General features: G+C 36.6%; 1 protein-coding gene across 3 annotated transcripts in view; it reads left to right on the forward strand.

The window, feature by feature from the left end:
- Window positions 1–21209, forward strand: part of PLEKHG4B (pleckstrin homology and RhoGEF domain containing G4B) — a 199485-nt gene extending 178276 nt beyond the window's left edge. For 2 of the 3 annotated variants that reach the window (XM_053714470.1, XM_053714471.1), the window contains exons 17-24: window positions 2718–2942; window positions 8712–8882; window positions 10418–10595; window positions 11201–11317; window positions 12361–12630; window positions 16216–16442; window positions 17259–17318; window positions 20689–21209. In XM_053714470.1, the coding sequence (XP_053570445.1) occupies window positions 2718–2942; window positions 8712–8882; window positions 10418–10595; window positions 11201–11317; window positions 12361–12630; window positions 16216–16442; window positions 17259–17300 (1230 nt within the window). In that variant the 3' untranslated portion in view covers window positions 17301–17318; window positions 20689–21209. The remainder of the gene's footprint in view (window positions 1–2717; window positions 2943–8711; window positions 8883–10417; window positions 10596–11200; window positions 11318–12360; window positions 12631–16215; window positions 16443–17258; window positions 17319–20688) is intronic. The other variant, XM_053714472.1, reaches the window with a different exon arrangement.
- Window positions 21210–21814: the final 605 nt, after the last annotated feature.

Consider the following 21814-nt stretch of genomic DNA (forward strand, 5'->3'; position numbering starts at 1 on the left):
GTGGGAACCATTGCAGGGAGGCAGGTGGGCGGCCCATCGCTACTGAGCATCCGGTTCCTATATGTACAATGTGCACGCCAGAAGCGTGCGGGGGGCGCGCGCGCAGCAACTGCTCCCACCAATGTAAAAGTGTATGGGAAGGAGGGAGAGGGAGGGGGGGAATAAATAATGATCAAAGGATCTGGGAGGGGGAGGCAGCTACACTACAGAAAAATGTATTATTTAATAAATAAAAATAAAAAAACTTTTTTTGGGGGGCAAACAGGGTACTGGCAGACCGCTGCCAGTACCCAAGATGGTGACAATTAGGTAGCAAGGGGAGGGTTAGAGAGCTGTTTGGGGGGAATCAATGAGGTTGGGGCCTAAGGGGGGATCCGGGAGGTTGGGGGCTTTTATTTTAGTATTGGCAGACTTCACTACAGAAAAGTTAAAAAAATGTAAAACAAAAACCTTTTTTCTTCTAAACTGGGTACTGGCAGACAGCTGCCAGTACCCAAGATGGCGCCCATTAAGTTAGAGTGGGAGGGTTAGGAAGCTGTTTGGGGGGTTATCAGTGAGGTTGGGGGCTAAGGGGGGATAGTACACAGCAGCATATGTAAGTATGCTTTAAAAAAAACCCACCAAAAAAACAAATATAGCTTTTATTTTAGTACTGGCAGACTTTCTGCCAGTACTTAAGATGGCGGGGACAATTGTGGGGTGGGGGAGGAAAGAGAGCTATTTGGGAGGGATCAGGGGGTGGGATGTGTCAGATGGGAGGCTGATCTCTACACTAAAGCTAAAATTAACCCTATAAGCTACCTAATTAACCCCTTCACTGCTGGGCATAATACAAGTGTGGTGCGCAGCAGCATTTAGCGGCCTTCTAATTACCAAAAAGCAATCCCAAAGCCATATATGTCTGCTATTTCTGAACAAAGGGGATCCCAGAGAAGCATTTACAATCATTTGTGCCATGATTACACTAACTGTTTGTAAATAATTTCAGTGAGAAACCTAAAATTTTGAAAAGGTTAATGATTTTTTTTTTATTTGATCGCATTTGGCGGTGAAATGCTGGCATGAAATACACCAAAATGGGCCTAGATCAATACTTTGGGTTGTCTACTACACTACACTGCCATAATTGCACAAGCTGTTTGTAAATAATTTCAGTGAGAAACCTAAAGTTTGTGAAAAAATTTGGCCTAGATCAATACTTTGGGTTGTCTACTAAAAAAAATATATATACATGTGAAGGGTTATTCCTGACAGATATCAGTGTTAAAATGTAACTTATGCAAATTTTAAAAAAATTGATTTGGAAAGTGCTACTTGTACTTATTGCCCTATAACTTGCAAAAAAAGCAAAGAACATGTAAACATTAAGTATTTTTAAACTCAGGACAAAATTTAGAAACTATTTAGCATGGGTGTTTTTTGGTGGTTGTAGATGTGTACAGAAATGTAAAAATAGCCCTGGTCCCAAACGGTCAACAAATGGAAAAAAGCTCTGGTCACTAAGGGGTTAAAGGGACAATATACACCAATTTTCATATAACTGCATGTAATAGACACTACTATAAAGAAGACTATGCACAGATACTGATATAAAAATCCAGTATAAAATCGTTTAAAAACTTACTTAGAAGCTCCCAGTTTAGCTCTGTTGAAAAGGTTAGGTGGAACACCCACTGCAAGTGGTTCTATAGCAAAAAGAGCAAACACTCCCCACCTCCCCCTTCCTCTGCATATAAAAAGACTCTTTACACAAACAGGAACAAGCTGGAGGCGGTATACATTAGTACACTTCTAAAACTTTGGGGCTTGGTTAGGAGCCTGAAAATCAGCACAATGTTATTAAAAAATAAGCAAAACTGTACATTGTTTCAAAAACACTCCCAGATGGGCTATATAAATGGATTATCTACAAAACATTTATGCAAAGAAAAATCTAGTGTATAATGTCCCTTTAATATTCTTGAAATCATATAGCACAGAACTATATGAAAGACTCCACTACTTTAGCAGAGTGTTTGCGCTCCATTGGCATAGCGCCCAAGCATTACCCAACATGAATTTGACTGCTCACCCCTATAGAAGTCTATTATGTGGGGAAGTTAGCGCAACTTGTAATATTAACACAAATATGGAAGCGGTATGGATAGTTTTTTTTAAAGCCAATACCACAGTACTGATATTATCACTATAGGTGGGGGTTTCATCAGGCAATAACAGCTATTTCAAATAACAATTTAATACTTAAGCTCATTTACATCTCTCTCTAATTGGCCAAAAGTGACTAGGAACATGGATTCCAGGCTTCTCGGGTGGTGTTTTCCTGAACAGCTCTAAATTTGCAAAATCTTGTAAACTGTTGTAAGCATACGCATATATATGAAATGAAGTAATGAATTGTGAATTATGTACATACAAAATAAATGTTTTAATGGAATCTAAAACTGTTGAAACCCCTTGGCCAATTAGGTCTTGTATGTAGCTGGTGTATTAAATATTCAGCATTTTGAAAAAATCTAGGTTACAGAATTAATTTTTTGTTCTCTCTAGTGAGCCTGGTAGATGTACAATTTTTCCACAATAGCAACAAAAATAAATAATAAATGTACAATGTTTTTTTTTTTACAACACAATTTTTTTTTTTTTAACTTGCAATCTTAAATTCTTTCAAGTCAATTTAAATTGGTAACAACTACACATTTTTTAAAATTTATTTTCAGGATAAACAGCAGGATTTAGGGGACAAAATGGATTTGGCATCATACTTACTCAAACCCATTCAAAGGATGAGTAAATATGCTTTGCTTTTAAAAGATATGATCAAAGAATGTTGTAAAACTCAGGAGCAAGAACTCAGTGATCTTAGAGCTGCAGAGGAAATGGTCAAGTTTCAGCTGCGTCATGGTAATGACCTACTTGCCATGGACGCTATACGAGGATGTGACGTAAGTGCTTATGGGTAACTGTTACACACATGTTATTTGTATTATTATCACCATCCCAAGTGTTTCTCAGTTAAGTTCTTCGTAGAAAGGATCATTGTGTACAAAGTTGCATAAAAGTCACCTTAAAGGGACAGTCAACTCAAAAATTGTTATTGTTTAAAAAGATAGATAATCCCTTTATTACCCATTCCCAAGTTTTGCACAACCAACATGGTTTATATATATATGTATAATATACTTTTAACCTCTGTGATTACCTTGCATCTAAGCATCTTTTGACTGCTCCAAAGTGTGTCAACCCTTTTCATCGCTCAAGTAGTAGCAAATAGAGCCTCATATGCTAAAACAGGTTACCATAAATAACGTTATTGCATCTGAAGGATGTAGCTCAAACAGTACCTTGACTTCAGTCTTTCACTGTTCTGTTCACTCCTTCCCTGCAAGCGTACCTGTAGCCGAGATTGCAGCCATCAGCTGTGCCACTCCTCCTTGCTCAGAGTTTCTACTGGCCCGGGAGAAACAACTCCTTCCAAAATAAACTCACAAACTAGCAGATTCCTAGAGTAGGAATACATGTAACTTTACAGATATTTTTTATGTATCGTTTTATATAAATATTTCTCTCTTAGTTAGCTGTTCAGCGTTTGCATAAACAGGGTTAATTACTGAAGCTGCATGTTACGTCAGGTTCAATTATGATTATTTAAGAGGGCTGTGTAGCCAGAGCAGCACGGTCTATTAGTAAGGCAGTAGCTGAAACGCGTTAGACCGCTGCTGCTCTGGCTCTCTTTGTTTTTACATTGTCTTAACATTTGTGAATAAACGCTATGTTTTAATTTTTTTGCCTGTTGCCCCACTGAGCTTTTTTTTTTCTTTTCTTTTCTTTTGGCTGATCTGGATCTTTTGACAGCCCCTGATCACATTACTTTTTATTATCTATTGACTTTCATTTTAGCCAATTAGTGCAGTGTTTTGCACAACTCCCGGGAGAGAGCACAATATTATCTATATGGCTCACATGAATTAGCAGTCTCCTGTTGTGAAAAGCTAATAAAAAAGCACGTGATAAGAGGCTGCCTATAGTGGCTCAGAAACAGGCAGACATATAGAGGTTTAAATGTTATAAAGTATATTAATCTAACAATGTTGATTGTGCAAAACTGGGGAATGGGTATTAAAGGTGTTATCTATCTTTTAAAAAAATAACAATTTTAGTGTTTACTGTCCCTTTAACTGTGGGAATAGATATCCATATGAAGAGGGTTTATTCTGAGGGAGGGGTATGTATTTACTTTGAGGGATGGGCTAATTATTTACTAAAAACAATGAATGTTGGCTGAATTAGTTTTTTTCTAAAATGTTGTTTTATGTGTGTGTTTTCTTTTGGAGACAAATGTAACATTTTAGTTTGCTAAATGTAACATCTGACTATTCTATATAACATAACAAATATTTATATACATATAGCAAAAATAAATGTGGACTGGATTGGATAGAGAATGCTTTTTTTGCGGTTTACCCTCCATGTTTTTGAATGCTCAATAGTAAGGAAATTTGGATTCCACGTGAGCACAAAGGGATATGAAACCCAAAAAACTTATTTTATGATTTAGACAGAGCATACATTTTATTTCAAATTGACTTTGTTCCCATGATATTCTGTGTTGAAGAGATACCTAGGTAGCTATCTGAAGCACTGCATGACAGGAAATAGTGATGCCATCTAGTGCTCTTGCAAATGAATAACATTCTTGCAAAACTGCTGCCATATAGTGCTCCAGACACGTGCATGCTTCTGAGCTTACTTTCCTGCTTTTCACAAAAGATACCAAGAGAGCGTAGAAAATTTGAGAATAGAATTAAAATAGAAAGGTGTTTAAAAATCACATGCTCTATCTGATTCATTAAAAAAACATTTGGGTTTCATGTCCTTTTAAGGGGCCACTCAACACAGTAGTATAGCATAATCAATAAATGCATAATAAAAAGACAATGCAAAAGCACTTAAGTTTGAATTTCAAATGAGTAGGTTTTTTTTTCTGATAAATTTAAAAGTTAGTTACATTTTCCTTCCCAATTCATCACATGACGGCCATCAGCCTATCACAAAATGAATATACATATATTGTTTCAATCTGGTGCCTCAGAAAGTGTGCATATAAAAAGACTGTGCACATTTAGATAATGGATGTGAATTGGAAAGTTGTTTAAAATTGTGTGCTCTATCTGAACCATAAAAGTTTAATTTTGCCTTTACTGTTCCTTTTACCAACTACTTGTTATATGAGCTTAATGAGCCCACTACCATTTATGTATCGGGTGCATTTAAGAAGCTTTAGTTTAAATGAATCATGCATTATGGTTTGCACGCGGCTAAGCACAAGACAGCATTATTGATTGCACTAGGCTTGTAATCTAGCACGTTTCCAGGTTTGTCAGTATTTCTCAAGCCCCCAATGAGATACATACCATGAAATTATTCTGTGACTGGCTCCGAGTCTTCTAAATGTTAATTAAATTTGTAATTAACCAAATGATGTGGTTGTGATGTTGCCTTAAAATACAAACTGTCTTAAAGGGACACTCAAGTCAAAATTATATTATTTCATTATTCAGATAGAGCAGCAGGTTTAAACAACTTGCCTATTTACTTCTATTAACAAAATGGAATTCATATATAAATGTATTTTTAAATTTACACTTTCTAAATCACCTGCTCCTACTAAGCATGTGCAAGAATTCATAGACTATACGTATATGCATTTGTGATTGGCTGATGGGTGTCACATGATACAGAGGGAGTGGAAATAGACATCATTTTGAAATATTTTCAGAAAAAAATCTACTACTCATTTGAAATTCAGACTAAGGGGCATATTTATCAAGCCCCATCTAAAGACCGCTGCTCCATAACCTGTCCGCCTGCTCTGAGGCGGCGGACAGAAATCGACAGAAATCAACCAGATCGAATACAATCGGATTGATGGACACCCCCTGCTAGATGTGCAGCGGACATGATCCGCTATATCGGATCATGCCCGCTCGCACCATAATAAATAGGCCCCTAGTGCTATTGCATTGTCTTTTTATCATGCATTTGTTGGTTATGCAAATCTACTGTATTTACTGATCCTTTAAAGGGACAGTCAAAATTGTTATTGCTTAAATAGATAGTTACTGCCTTCACTACTTATTCTCCAGCTGTGCACAACCAACATTGTTTTATTAATATACTTTATAACCTTTAAACCTCTACATGTCTGCCTGTTTCAAAGCCACTACAGACAGCCTCTTATCACATGCTTTTTTATTATTATTAGCTTTTCACAACAAGAGACTGCCAATCCATGTGAGCCAAATAGATAACATTGTGCTCTCTCCCGTGGAGTGGCTGACACTACACTAATTGGCTAAAATACAAGTCAATAGATAAATAAATAGTCATGTGATCAGGGGGGCTGTCAGAAGAGGCTTAAATACAAGGTAATCACAGAGGTAAAAAGTGTATTTCTATAACAGTGTTGGTTATGCAAAACTGGAGAATGAGTAATAAAGGGCTTATCTATTTTTTTAAACCATAAACATTTTGGAGTTGACTTTCCTTTTAAGTGTTCGGAAAGTAGATGTGAATACACATTAGGTAGCCCTGAAAATATTGCAGATTGCTTCAGACTGATCTTTTTCAACAGTTCTCACCTTGTGCCTCCCTGCAAAAGGCAGAAAACTTCATTACTTTCTATGGGAAGAAGTTCAGAGGAAATTCAAGGTTCAGAGCATTTTCTTCTTGCATTTTGTAACGATTGGCTCTGTAAGGCCTCCAGTATATTTTAATGCATTTAAGTCAGTTGAGCAACATGGGCCTGATTATCATTAAAGGGCCACTGAACCCAACATTTTTCTTTCGTGATTCAGATAGAGCATGCAATTTTAAGCAACTTTCTAATTTACTCCTATTATGAATTTTTCTTTGTTCTCTTGCTATCTTCATTTGAAAAAGAAAGTACAGAATCTTGGACAGCACTTGTTTATGTGGATGAATGTATCCACCAATCAGCAAAATGGGCCGGCATCTAAACTTACATTCTTGCTTTTTAAATAAAGATACCAAGAGATTGAAGAACAGTTGATAATAGGAGTAAATTAGAAAGTTGCTTAAAATTCCATGCTCTATCTGAATCACAAAAGAAAAAAAATTGGGTTCAGTGTCCCTTTAATGTCTCTCTTTCACATCCAGAACACTGTATAGAGACATAAACAGCTCCAGTTAGTAATACCAGCGCACGCAAATGTGCGCTGGCATTACAAGTTAGGTGCAATGTGAATGTGACCTCGCATTCGCATTGCACAGAAGCTTTGCGCTCACGAGAGCGCGCTTTCATAGGCTCCAATGAGAGCCTCTTTGTGATGCCGTCATACACGGCAAATAACCTAAGTACAGCGAAGGGGGGTAAGTTGCACGATGGGCAGAACATTAAAATATATATATATAGATAAATTTATACTTATACTGTATACATATATATTTATGTGTTAATATGTATATATACACATATTAACACATAAATATATACTGTATGTATATAAGCATATATATATCTATTTACAGAGAACATACTTTAAGCTTTAAAAACTGCTTTGTGCAGTTATTTAAAAAAAATAATAATAAATGCTACATTTTTTATTTTTTATTTAAAACAAACTTCACACTTTATTTTGGGGGCAATTGGGGCACATTTAAAAAAATAACCGGAGATCTGATCTCTGGTTAATTTTCGGAGCACTAATTGCTGCCACGAACTGGTTATTTATCGTGTGCATGTAAATGGGCAAAATCGCCCATTTACGGGTGCGTGATAAATTAGCGCTTTACTTGCCCTATGTGTTTAATTCCTGCACAATGGTTAAAAACATAGTCATAGCTATTCTCCTGAGTCACTCCAGATGAGGATAAAGTGGATGAGCCAATCAGAAGCAAGTTACATGTGTATAGTCCAATAACATATTGATGCCCCTGTTTCCGCACAAGCCTTCAGGCTCGCTGGAGACAGCAGTTATGAAGCAGCGGTCTAAAGACCGCTGCTCCATAACTTGTCCGCCTACTCTAAGGCTGCGGACATCAATCCGCCCGATCCTATACGATCGGGCTGATTGAAACCCTCTGCTAGCGGCCAATCTGGCCGCGAATCTGCAGGGGGTGACATTGCTCAAGCAGTTCACAAGAACTGTTGGTGCAATGATAAATGCCGACAGTGTATCATGTCTGCTTGCACTTTCATAAATCGGCCCCTATATATTTGTTGTGGAGGAGTTATATACGTAGTAAAAGAGGAAAATGTGTTTAAATAAAATGTTATAAAGAAACCATTTTATGTCCACACTAGAATTTCCTTTAAATGGTGTAAAAAGCTATTATCATAAATAGCACTTGAAAATTACATTTTTGTCAGTTTTTAAAGGGGCATTAAACACTATATAATCATCATATTGAGGTTATATCCCGCCTCCCTCTAGTCATGGGTGCCGCCATCTTGGAATCTGACTTTCTCTACATTCCAGTGCTGACCTCTCTGCTTCAGATACCGGCAGTGTAACCTAGGTTCCATAATGGCAGCACCCATGATTAAAGGTAAGTGCATGCAATGTATTTAGTGTCCCTTTAAGCATTTATATTTTAATTTAACAACTTTTTGTATTTTGCATATATGGGTTTTTCATATTAGCTGGTACAAATGTGTCTGAAAGCAAAATGTATTCTTTTTTTTTAACCAGGTTAATCTAAAAGAGCAAGGACCGCTGAGATGTCAGGATGAATTTATTGTGTGGTGTGGAAGAAGGAAATATTTAAGGCATGTCTTTCTTTTTGAAGACCTCATTCTTTTCAGCAAGACTAAAAAAATTGATGGGGGATATGATATTTATATCTACAAGCAGTCATACAAGGTAAAATAGTTTTCATGTTATCTTCATTTTTTTGAATATGTAACATTTTTTTTTAATTGTAGCACGGTTATCTGTATATATATATATATATATATATATATATATATATATATATATACTATCATGCACAAATGAATCTTGTGCAGGAAATTTACTGTCCCTTTAACTCCAAGACTCATTTATTTTAGTTTTTCTTTTGTGTTTAAGCAGTATTTTCTGATTTAATCACGGTGACATGTGGGTAAAGTAAGTAATTTATATGTTGTTTAAAACTAGTCAATTAATATGAGGGAAAATGGTTCTAACAAAAGAGGGTTTCAGTCACATCACAGCCAAATTGCTTGATAAGCCTTAATGGCCCCATTCTGTTTTTCACAATGTGCTAATTGGCTCAGTCCATGACATTTAATCTGGAAAAGGCCTACACGTGAGACTTTTTAAGCCGCAGTAGTTCACAACACATCTACTGCTGAGTCAAAGTTAAAGACTATTAAACACAGTAGTATTGCATAACCCATTGCATAATTAAAAGACAATGCAATAGCACTTACTCTGGATTTTAAATGAGCAGCAAATGTCTACATTTACTTCAATGTGGCAGCCCCCTGTATAATGTGACATTATCTGTATGGTTGGGTTATCGATTTCCCTAATTTTTATTATTTTAAAAGTGCTTATTCTTTTTTTTTCAACTTTGATTAAACAGGTAGAGTTTGTATTTGTTTGGTGACATGGTCATTCAATATGGCAGGAAACCAATCTTCGATTCTAACTCTGTTAGGGTACTTGGTAATGATTCAAAAGTATTTTCAGGGATTATCAAGTCAGTTTAGCTGCTAAATTTTATAAGTGAAAAAATGTGTTATTAAAGGGACACTAAACCCAAAAAAATTCTGTCATTATTGAGATAGAGAAAACAATTTTAAACAACATTCCAATTAACTTCTATTATCTAATTTGCTTCATTCTTTAGATATCCTTTTTAGAAGAAATAGCAATGCACATGTGTGAGCCAATCACACAAGGCATCTGTGTGCAGCCTCCAATCAGCAGCTACTAAGCCTATCTAGATATGCTTTTCAGCAAAGGATAACAGGAAAATTAAGCAAATTAGATAATAGAAGTAAATTAGAAGGTTGTTTAAAAATGCAAGCTCTTTCTAAATCCTGAAAGAAAAAATGTTGGTTTCATGTCCCTTTAAGTTTTCGAGAATTTGAACTGTGATCACAAAAAAGGACACTGAAGTACAGGTTAATTTTTCACCAAGTCGATAATGAAGAAAGTGCTACTGAAAATAAAACAAAATGGCTATTGATGATTGAGTAGACATCGAAAATGGCTCATTGGTGGTGGCTGCTAACATAATTATCAAGGATATATTGTGACCAATCCTATAATTACCTTACTAAATAATTAATGTGGTAATGAAGATGGAATATTGTGCAAAGGAAGATAAGTTATTAAAGTCTGAGGTATATTTAAACTGCTTTGCTTTATATATGGAACAGAAGATTGTTTTTATTTTAATGTTTCAGACTGCAGAAATTGGGATGACTGAAAATATTGGAGATAGCGGACTACGTTTTGAAATTTGGTTTAGAAGACGAAAATCTCAGGACACCTTCATTATCCAAGCAAGTTCAGCAGAGGTCAAATCAACTTGGACTGACATAATAGGAAAAATTCTTTGGAGACAAGCTTTAAGAAACAGAGGTTTGTTTATAGTAATGTATACCTAAACATGCTTAAAATCATTTGACACTAAAGTATTTGGAGCTTAAAATGTTACATCTAGCTCATAAATGTTTTGTACTATTTTATTTTTCCCTGTCTGTTTATGTGGATGTATGTGTAAAAATATATATCTTGACAAACTACATTAAAGGAACATGAAACCCAATTTTTTTTCTTTCATGATTTAGAAAGCGCATTCAATTTTAAACAACTTTCCAATTTGCTTTCATTATTTAATTAGCTTAATTAGCTTGATATCCTTTGTTGAAAAGCATATCTAAATAGGCTTCGTAGCTTTTGATTGGGGGTTGTGTATAGGTGCCTCATGTGATTGGCTCACCCATGTGCATTGCTATTTCTTCAACAATTAATCAAAGGATATCTGACGAATGAAGCAAATTAAATAATAGAAGTAAATTGGAATGCTGTTTAAAATTGTATTCTCTATCTTAGTCATGAGAGAAATAGTTTGGGTTTCATGTTCCTTATGTCTCTTATGTATTCTAAATATGTGTCTATTGTATACAAAGGAATATAAATTATACATTTATGTGGTAACAGTAAGCTTTTTTTTTTTTTGACAGAACTGAGAATGCAAGAAATGGTGTCAATGGGCATTGGAAACAAACCATTTATGGATATCAAACCTAGCGATGCAGCAATAAATGACAGAGCCATAGATTATATGATGAAGAGTTCAGGTGATTGCACAGTAATTGACTACTATTAGTTGGCTGCATTTGCTTTACTGAGTAACTAGCATGTTCACTTATCAGCTGTCTCTTTCTGCTGTTTCACACCATCTGCCTCTCGCTTTTCTCGTTTCCCCATTCATTCTGCCTTTTTCATGATCACAGCTCCCATCATCCTTGGCTTCCCTTTTTATTTTTTTCTAAACCCTCTTTCTGATACAATAGTTTCTATGTTTAGTAAATATATTTTCTTCATGATAGTAAACAATATCTTTATTATGTTAAAATATTATATTTTACAGTCAAATATTAATGATTGTGTCTGTGATTTACATGTTTTAAAAAATGTTTCACGTTTCGTAATACTAGTTGTAAAGGGCATGTGGATGCCAAAAACTATAATTCATTAAAGGGTCATGAAACCTCTTTTTTTTTCTTTCATGATTCGGACAAAGCATACATTTTTAAGCAACTTTCCAATTTACTTTTATAAATGTTGCTCCATTCTTTTGGTATCCTTTGTTGAAGGAGCAGTAATGCACTACAGGTAGCTAGCTGAACACATCTGGTGAACCAATGAGAAGAGGCATATATGTGCAGCTAGCTCCCAGTAGTGCATTGCTGCTCCTGAGTCTACCTAGGTTTGCTTTTTAACAAAGGAATGCGAGAGAGCGAAGCAAATTAGATGATAGAAGTAAATTGGACAGTTGTTTAAAATTGCATGTGTTGTCTGAATCACGGCATGAGAACAAGGCTCACATTGGAGCCTATGGAAGCGTAATGCTTCCCAGCATTTTGCGCTCCACTTGTGATCTAGCCCTATATTTTTTAAATTTTAATACAATTTTTTTTTTTTTTTTTTAAATCCTACCAATTTTTTATTATTGCTTTTTCCCCCAGTGATAATCAACGTTAATTAGTACCATAGTAATAGCACGTTTTAAGACATTAATTTCTCAGTGGTTGATTTATGTGTCTGCTGAGCTGTTTTATTTTAATATAAAATATAATAATGTTTTATATAATAAAATGTATATTTTATTTTTTATCAGAAACAAGAACTCGAGCATCAATAGCAGTTTCTACCTTTGACCACTCAACCCCATTTAAAAGGCCTCATTCTACTATTTCTGATAGTAGCACATCTTCTTCAAGCAGCCAGTCCTCATCATCTCTCCTGGGATCACTAAATTTGCATGTATGTTCTAGCCCCCCTCATTCCACATTACCAGGACCACCTGCCTTCCATTGGTCATACGAGATTGAGCCTTGTATCGAAGAAGACGAACTGGAGCTAGAAACTGGTAGCCAGCCCTCTATGAGTAAGTATATCTTTAATTAAAGGAATAGCAAACACCTTGAGATGTTTCTATAAAATGAACTTGAAGCAATAAACTTTGTGTGTACACTATATGGCCAAAAATATGTGGACACCTGATATGAGCATGTTGGATATCCCATTCCAAAACCATGGGCATTAATTACTATGTAGTTGCCCCCCTGCGGCTGGAACAGTCACAACTCTCCTGGGAAGACTTTCCACAGGATTTTGGAATGTGTCTGTTGTAATTTGTGCCCATTCAGCCAAAAGGAGACCTGTAAAGTAAAAAAAAACTGCCCCAGACCATTATCCCTCCTTCACCAAACTTTAAACTTGGAACTATGCATTCCAGTAGGTAGCATTCTCATGACTTCCGCCATGCCCATATTCTTCCATCAGACTGCCAAATAGTGAAGCATCATTCACCACTCTAGAGAACGTCTACACGGCTCCAGAGTCCAGTGGAGGACATTTGGCAGTGTGCATGTTGATATGAGGCTTGTGTATAACTGCTTGGCCATGAAAATCTGTTTCATGAAGCTCCCAGTGCACAATTCCTGTGCTGATGTTGCTTCCAGAGGCAGTTTAGAACTCTAGTGAGAGATGCAAGACATGATAGGCTATTTTTATGTGCTATGAGCTTCAAGAATTAAGCAGCCCCTCTCTGTGAGTTTGCATGGAATAATGGAACTTTGTGACTGGGCTGTTGATGCTCCTAGGTGCTTACACTTCACAATAATAGCACTTACAGTTGACCAAGGCAGATCTAGTAGGGAAGAAATTATGTAATTCTATTACAGTGCCATGTTTAAAGCCATTGTGCTCTTCAGTATAATCCATTTTACTGCCAGTGTTTGTCTATAGAGATTTCATGGCTATGTGCTGGGTTGTATGCATCTGAAAGCAATGGGTATGGCTGAAACACCTGAGCTTAATAATTAGTAGGGGTGCCCACATACATGGCCATATACTGTGTGTGTGTGTGTGTGTGTATGTGTATATATATATATATATATATATATATATATATATATATATATATAAAATATGTATAATTTTGCCCTTTTTTAAGATGCAGTCACTACCTTGGGCACTGAGTTACACAGCTTGACAGCTCTTAGAGTAAAAGCAAAATGTATGCTGAAGATAAAATCTACTTTTCTCTAGCCATTTTCCTTGGCATGTGCAGTAATTCTGTCCACCGGCTATACAGCTCCTTAATATATTGAAATAAAGTAATAAATATTTATTTTCCAGAGAGAACAGACCAAGTTAAGCAAGCTTCTCCTCATAACTTAAACCATCTATTTAATTGATATTGTTTGTGGCCTCCTTTGAAACCTTCTACAATTCTGCAATGTTCTTTTGAAGAAGCCCCCCCCCCCCCCCTAAACTGTATTGTGCCATAATGATCATTTCTGGTGTGAGTCTAGTCCTTTAACCCCTTAACGACAAGCGTCGTACAGGGTACGTCTTGCACAAACTGGTCTTTAAAGACCAGCGACATACCCTGTACGACGTTGAGGTTGAAAGCAGCTGGAAGCGATCCTGATCGCTTCCAGCCGCTTTCCGGTTATTGTAGTGATGCCTCGATATCGAGGCATCACTGCAATAACATTTTTCCCCATCCGATGCAGAGAGAGCCACTCTGTGGCCCTCTCTGCACCGGACATCGATGCCGCGATCGTTGGTGGGTGGGAGCAGACGTGGGAGGCGGGTGGGCGGCGATCGATGGCTTACCGGTGGGCGGGATCGTGGGCGGGATTGCTGGGGGGCGCGCACGGACGCACGCGTGCACAGGGGAGGCGGGTGGGCGCGTGCACGGGGAGGGAGCGGGTGGGAACCATTACACTATGGAACAGTATGGTTTCTGTTTAGAGGGAGAGAGGGGGAATAAATAGGTTTAAATAATTTAATTGAACTGATCTGGGAGGGGGTGGGGGTTTAGTCTTGGGGGGGGGGGGAAGCTACACTACAGAAAAATGGGGAAAATATAAAAAATATACATTTTTTTTTGTAAACTGGGTACTGGCAGACAGCTGCCAGTACCCAAGATGGCTCCCAATAATGTAGAGGGGGAGGGTTAGAGAGCTGTTTGGGGGGGGGATCAGGGAGGTTTGAGGCTAAGAGGGATCTTACACAGCAGCATATGTAAATATGCTCCAAAAAAAAAAAAGAAGAAAAAAAAAAGATACCTTTTATTTTAGTACTGGCAGACTTTCTGCCAGTACTTAAGATGGCGGGGACAATTGTGGGGTGGGGGAGGGAAGAGAGCTGTTTGGGAGGGATGAGGGGGTCTGATGTGTAAGGTGGGAGGCTGATCTCTACACTAAAGCTAAAATTAACCCTGCAAGCTCCCTACAAGATCCCTAATTAACCCCTTCACTGCTAGACATAATACACGTGTGATGCGCAGCAGCATTTAGCGGCATTCTAATTACCAGAAAGCAACGCCAAAGCCATATATGTCTGCTATTTCTGAACAAAGGGGATACCAGAGAAGCATTTACAACCATTTGTGCCATAATTGCACAAGCTGTTTGTAAATAATTTCAGTGAGAAACCTAAAATTGCGAAAAAAATTATGTTTTTTTTTAATTTGATCGCATTTGGCGGTGAAATGGTGGCATTAAATATACCAAAATGGGCCTAGATCAATACTTTGGGTTGTCTACTACACTACACTTAAGCTAAAATTAACTCTACAAGCTCCCTACATGCTCCCTAATTAACCCCTTCACTGCTGGGCATAAAACACGTGTGGTGCGCAGTGGCATTTAGCAGCCTTCTAATTACCAAAAAGCAACGCCAAAGCCATATAATTCTGCTATTTCTGAACAAAGGGGATCCCAGAGAAGCATTTACAAACATTTATGCCATAATTGCACAAGTTGTTTGTAAATAATTTCTGTGAGAAACCTAAAGTTTGTGAAAAAATTTGTGAAAAATTGAATTTTTTTTTTATTTGATCGCAGTTGGCGGTGAAATGGTGGCATGAAATATACCAAAATGGGCCTAGATCAATACTTTGGGATGTCTTCTAAAAAAAATATATACATGTCAAGGGATATTTAGGTATTCCTGACAGATATCAAGGTTCCAATGTAACTAGCGCTCATTTTGAAAAAAAGTGGTTTTGAAATAGCAAAGTGCTACTTGTATTTATTGCCCTATAACTTGCAAATAAAGCAAAGAACATGTAAACATTGGGTATTTCTAAACTCAGGACAAATTTTAGAAACTATTTAGCATGGGTGTTTTTTGGTGGTTGTAGATGTGTAACAGATTTTGGGGGTCAAAGTTAGAAAAAGTGTGTTTTTTTCCATTTTTTCCTCATATTTTATAATATTTTTAATAGTAAATTATAAGATATGATGAAAATAATGGTATCTTTAGAAAGTCCATTTAATGGCGAGAAAAACGGTATATAATATGTGTGGGTACAGTAAATGAGTAAGAGGAAAATTACAGCTAAACACAAACACCGCAGAAATGTAAAAATAGCCCTGGTCCTTAAGGGAAAGAAATTGAAAAATGGCCTTGGTCCTTAAGGGGTTAATCATTTATATTAATTTCTTATTAACAGTAACCGAAAGCTCAGAATCTTCTCAGTGCACTTCCGGTGAAAGCGTAAGTGGTCTCAGTAGTCTCAGTAACTCGGCCCACACCAGACTTTCCCATGTTTCTCCTGAAACGTTTTCAGATGAAGCTGCCTCTACTTCCAGTTCAAAGCCTCCTTCTCAGTGCACTTCTCCGGTCCTCCCTGACAAAAATTCCAGGATCCAAACTGGAAGCAACCATTTTGTCACAGCAGTAAGTATGCAACCTAAATATTTTTTTTAAAAAAAGCTCATGTTGTTCATTAGATTATTATTTTTTCATTGCTAGCATGTCATTTTACAGATTTTTGTTCGTTTTTAAGTATATTCAAAGTTTAGATTGTGGTATAACACAGTTAAGCTACTTAAAAGGATATTAAACTTGTCTTGCTTCCATGGAAGGCCAAAAAGCAAATTTTGTGACCTGCAAATGGTGCAAAACTACTAGAACGCTTTAGGCAGTTTGCAAAATTTTGAAAACCTAGGTTACAGATTTTGCTTTTTGGCCTCTCTAAGGATCGTGGTACAAAACACAAAAACAAGATGTGTAGAATGTCCATTTAAATCTGTTGGAATTCAAAAGAGCATAATGAATAAAACACCTTTTTATAATGAGACTTAACTATCAAAACTGAAATGTGCGTAAGTGCATTTCAATTTTGAATAGAAACAATTTTGCATTATACCTCTTTTAGAAAATATGCTTCTAGTAAAAGTTATTACCATTTCAGGGGCATATGTATATATGCTAAATGTGCCCTGTGTGCCCACTTCTGTCTTATCAGATTTCCAGTGGTGTCTTGTAAGACGCAAATTAAGTAAATTCTGTCACGATACGCATCACTGCCAATTCTCCGAGCAGGCCTTTAAAGTAAACAAAACATATTTAAAATATAATATTTAGTATATTACTGTGCTTGATTCATACTAAGTAAACTGTCAGTTTTCCTTTTAGTAAATCAGCTTAGAGTCGCTACATTTTGCATTTAGTGGATAATATTTTAATTCAGTAATTCCAATTTTTTACCAGAACAAACCTTCTCAAACATTAGACATCTCACCAATGGTTTGACTGTGAATCCTTAATTCAGTAAGTAACTGACTTTCAAAGCCTTGAGCTGAAATGAGCGACACTAAATCTAACTATGATATGATAAGACAATTACCACAATAACAAGTTGATTTGCATGTCCTAACCAATAAAAAAAAATTCTCAAAACTAAGTCACTTCTAACGTAGTTACGCCTTCAAAACGGTGATGGTTCTTTTTAAATCTTTTTTTTTATCTCTTCTTTTCTTGTTCTATTATGGTTATTATTCTTTTATTTGTATTATTATATGGCAATGTGCTAGAAAATACAGTTATATGGAGATGTTATTATGTGTCAGCCAGATATAATTTTATCATTTTTTCCTCTTTGAAAGAATAAGACTTTTTAGAATCCTTATAATGTAGATAAGACGGAGCACAGTTCACAATATTTGAAAGTACATCTCTTGGTGAGAATTTTTTTTTTAAAATGGAAAAATTATTATTCTACAGCAGTGTTTCCCAAACCCAGTCCAAGTTACTCAGGCCAGTTATTCATTATATCTTAACAAGAGCACAGGTGAAACATTCAGCTCACCCATCAGCTGATTATTTTACCTGTACTCTAGTTAGGATATAATGAATATGTGGCCTGAGTAAGGGTCCTGAGAATTGGGTTTTGGAAACACTGTTCTACAGGATACCACACTGATCGGTCACTTGTCATTTGTATATTATACCATTGATTGTTTTACCTTGTAAAGTTTCTAAAGCTTCTCTGGATTCACTAACGATTCAAAGAACTCACGTTTTCATTGATTAGCTTTAGAGTCACTAACATGAAACAAAACACTCTAAAACCTAGTGGGTTCTTCCATTTGAGATTATGGAGATTAGATAGGTCTTTGATTTTTAGTGAATCTAAGGGCCTGTGGATTTTGTATAGGGACATTCACATAAATTGTACACAGCTTGCATATGATTTCTACTTCTGTCTAGTAACCTGTATGCCTTCACCCTATGTGCAAAACATGGGTTAGCAAGTTTAAAGACAAAATATGCTTGTAGTTTTTGCTCATTTCCTCGGTATTAGAGAGATTTTGTGGAATGGTGCATCATACAAAATACTGAAATCTTTTATGAGTTGAGCTAGTGGGCAAGATACTATATTGTAGCCCCTAAACCAATACAATCCCTGCAATAATTGACCCAACAGCTTCTAGTCTAAGTGACACTATATATATATATATATATATATATATAGAGAGAGAGAGAGAGAGAGAGAGAAAGAGAGAGAGAGAGAGAGAGAGAACATGCTTATAAAGTAATTTTTGAGGATGGTATGCAGTTGTATATTTTAGGGTTAGGATGGTAAAATAACATAATATGGCAAGATTTTTGTAATATAACCTTTTGGGGTTTTGCCTAGGAAACAGTAGAGCAGGGGTGTCAAACACATTTGAGTCGTGGGTCATTTTCAATGCAAGTGAAACTCATGTGGGCTGCACACTACCTACATATCTTGCCATTTCTATGTAGTTTGACACCCCTGCAGTAGATGGTCGAGGTTCATTAATAAAAATAATAATAATGTTTTATATCTGTTATAGGCCCCTCTCTTTTGATGGGACCCTAGGATACTTTGTGGTTAATGTAAATTATTTTTTTTTTTATTAAACATTTTTGTAATATACTTGTATTAGCAAAAAGTCGGATCTTTTCCAGATAAGCCCCGCCAGTAATGCAAAAAGTGCACGCGGGAAAAGTTAAGCCCCGCCACTTTTGCCAGCAGATCCATTTAATGCACGCACGCTCTGCACGCTACGCAACCTTGACTTTTGAATTTTGAATATTTAAAAACGTGCGCCATAAAAACAATGAACTTTCTGACGCTTTCCACTGTCGTTCATGACAAGGAGACGGCAATATGTTTTTTGCAAAGCCACGGAGTGATCCATCAGAAACGTGTATGTAACAATGGCCACCAAATGACACTTTCAACTGTTTCTGACAGGTGGAGGTGTAATGCACGACAGTGTCATCAAGAAATCGCTCTTCGAAACGGAACTTGGCTGGAGCGGTCTAGGATGGAGTTCAGGACAGTAATTCTATTAATTTATTGCTGGTCCAAAAATCTGGCAACAATCAAATTCTGCTCTGAGGAATTATCTATTGGCCACACGACCGCTGTTGACTGGAAGAACTTTCTTCGCGAAATTTGCGCCTGGCGGCTTTTGCAGAATCCAACAATTGTCTGCGGACCAGGTCTACACGTCGAGATCGATGAAACGCTAATATCTCGCCGTAAAAACCACGCAGGGCGAGTCCTTCCCCAGCAGTGGATTTTGGGAGGGATCTGCCGGGAGAGTAAAGAAGTGTTCATGTATGCAGTGTAAAGAAGTGTTCATGTATGCAGTGCCAGATCGAACTGCGGACACTCTGCTGGACACAATCCAGGCCTGCATCGCTCCCGGATCAATCATCATTTCAGATATGTGGCCATCCTACCAAGGAATTACAACGATGATTTCTATGAATTATAGTCATCAAACGGTTAATCATACAGAAAACTTTGTGGATCCAACGACTGGAGATCACACACAAACCATAGAATCTTCCTGGCACCTCTATAAGATGCAGAATAAGCGCCAATGCAGCACACACCGATCTTTAGTGGACAGCTACTTGTGTGAGTTCGTTTGGAGGCGAAGGTTCCGAAATACGGACCTTTTCATGAGAATTATTAATGACATCTCCCTATTTCACCCTGTTCAATAAAAAATAAAAGCATACCCTCCCCTCATGACATGTCCCAATTTCACCCTCTTCAATAAAAAAATAAAAGTACAAGTTTAATTTCACCAAGTTTCATATCCTCCCCTCTTCAATAAAAAATCTAACTACACTTCAATAAAAAATAAAAGTACACGTTTCATATCCAGTACAAGTTTCATATCCTGTTTTTTTAAAATGTTTAACTTTTTGGCTTATCTGGAAAAGATCCAAAAAGTCTTCTGTTGAAAGGTATTAGTGTTTTTGCAACACATGCTGTGTGTGACCAGTGGCATGTAATCATGTCAGCAATAACTTACTTTGCATTATACATCATTCTCTGAGCAGGCCCAGTGTTTAAATACTGGAGCACTGGGCACATGCAGCAAATGCGCATGTGCAGCTGTGATAACATTTACAAAAATATTTTTGCTAATGGAAGTATATTGTAAAAATACTTCTAGTCAAAATTGTAATGCACTCATGTACAGTACATTTTACTTTTGACCATTTTGTCCTTTTCAAATACAGGGTTGTATATAAAATATTGTGTCACAATTGCATTTCTTCCATTATTGGTGTTTAGATAATATGGCAATGTTCTATTTTTTACTGCACAACTAATTTCTGTGTTTTTGTTGCTTTTCTTTTCTAACAGCTTTAAATTTGAAGACCTGGCATCTTGAATTAAATATTCAGGATCAAATGAAGGCATCTGATGTCCTCAGTGTTAACTATCTTTGCGAGATGTGTGACTTAATTCAGCCATAAAGTGATTTTCTGGATTATGTTAACATGCAAATTCCACATTCTATGTAGTTCTGTACATTATTGTGTATGTAGAAGCATTTTATTTTATAACTATGTAGAAAATGTGTGTAGAAAGCTAGCAAATGTATAAAATGTAAGCTGTAATATTGTACATATTTATTTTATTGCTTTACTTATTAAACACTTAAGTAAAATGATATTACTGTAATAGAGGCTTCCATTTGTGCCTCTTTCTGCCTATGTATAGAAGTCATATGACTTGTGACTAAGATGTAAAAATGTGTTTTTTTAAACTATATCATTTAGATATTAGAACGTTATGTCAACTTAAAAACATGAAATGCTGCCATTTTGTTTAAAAAATGTAAACCTTGTGTTTTATAATAAAATTTAAAATTATTATTCTCATTTATTTGTATAGCGAGGCACAATTCCGTAGCGCTGAGTACAGAGATAGGGGTATACAATACAAGGATTTGTGATAACATACAAAAAACATAACAGACTAAACAAATCTAGTACAGGAGGAAGAGGGCCCTGCTCCGGAGAGCTTACAGTCTACAGGTTAAGGGTGCAGAGAAATAAGGTTTGGGGTAGCTTGTCATGTGGATTGTAGTTGCAGCAGTGAGTCAAGCTGTTCAAGAATTATTTTGGGTAGGATGAAAAACAGAGACGAGATGGTAAGCCTCTCTGAATAGGTGTGCTTTCAAAGAGCGTCCTGTAGATATACAAGGATGAAGATAGTCTTATGGCATGGGATAGAGAGTTCCAGAGGACATGAGCAGCATGTGAGAAGTCTTGGAGGCAGGAGAGGGACATATACATAATAAGAGTGGAAAGACATAGGTAGGTTGATCGAAGAGGACAGGTCGGGAAGTAATTGGAGAGGAATTAGAAAATATACTTGGGAATGAGGCTGTTGAGTGCTTTTATAGGTCAGGGTTAATATTTTGATTTGTATTCTGGAGTGTATGGGGAGCTAGTGTAGAGACTGGCAAAGCGGAGCAGCTGAT

Source organism: Bombina bombina, chromosome 5 (genome assembly GCF_027579735.1).
Source record: "Bombina bombina isolate aBomBom1 chromosome 5, aBomBom1.pri, whole genome shotgun sequence".
Lineage (NCBI taxonomy): Eukaryota > Metazoa > Chordata > Amphibia > Anura > Bombinatoridae > Bombina > Bombina bombina.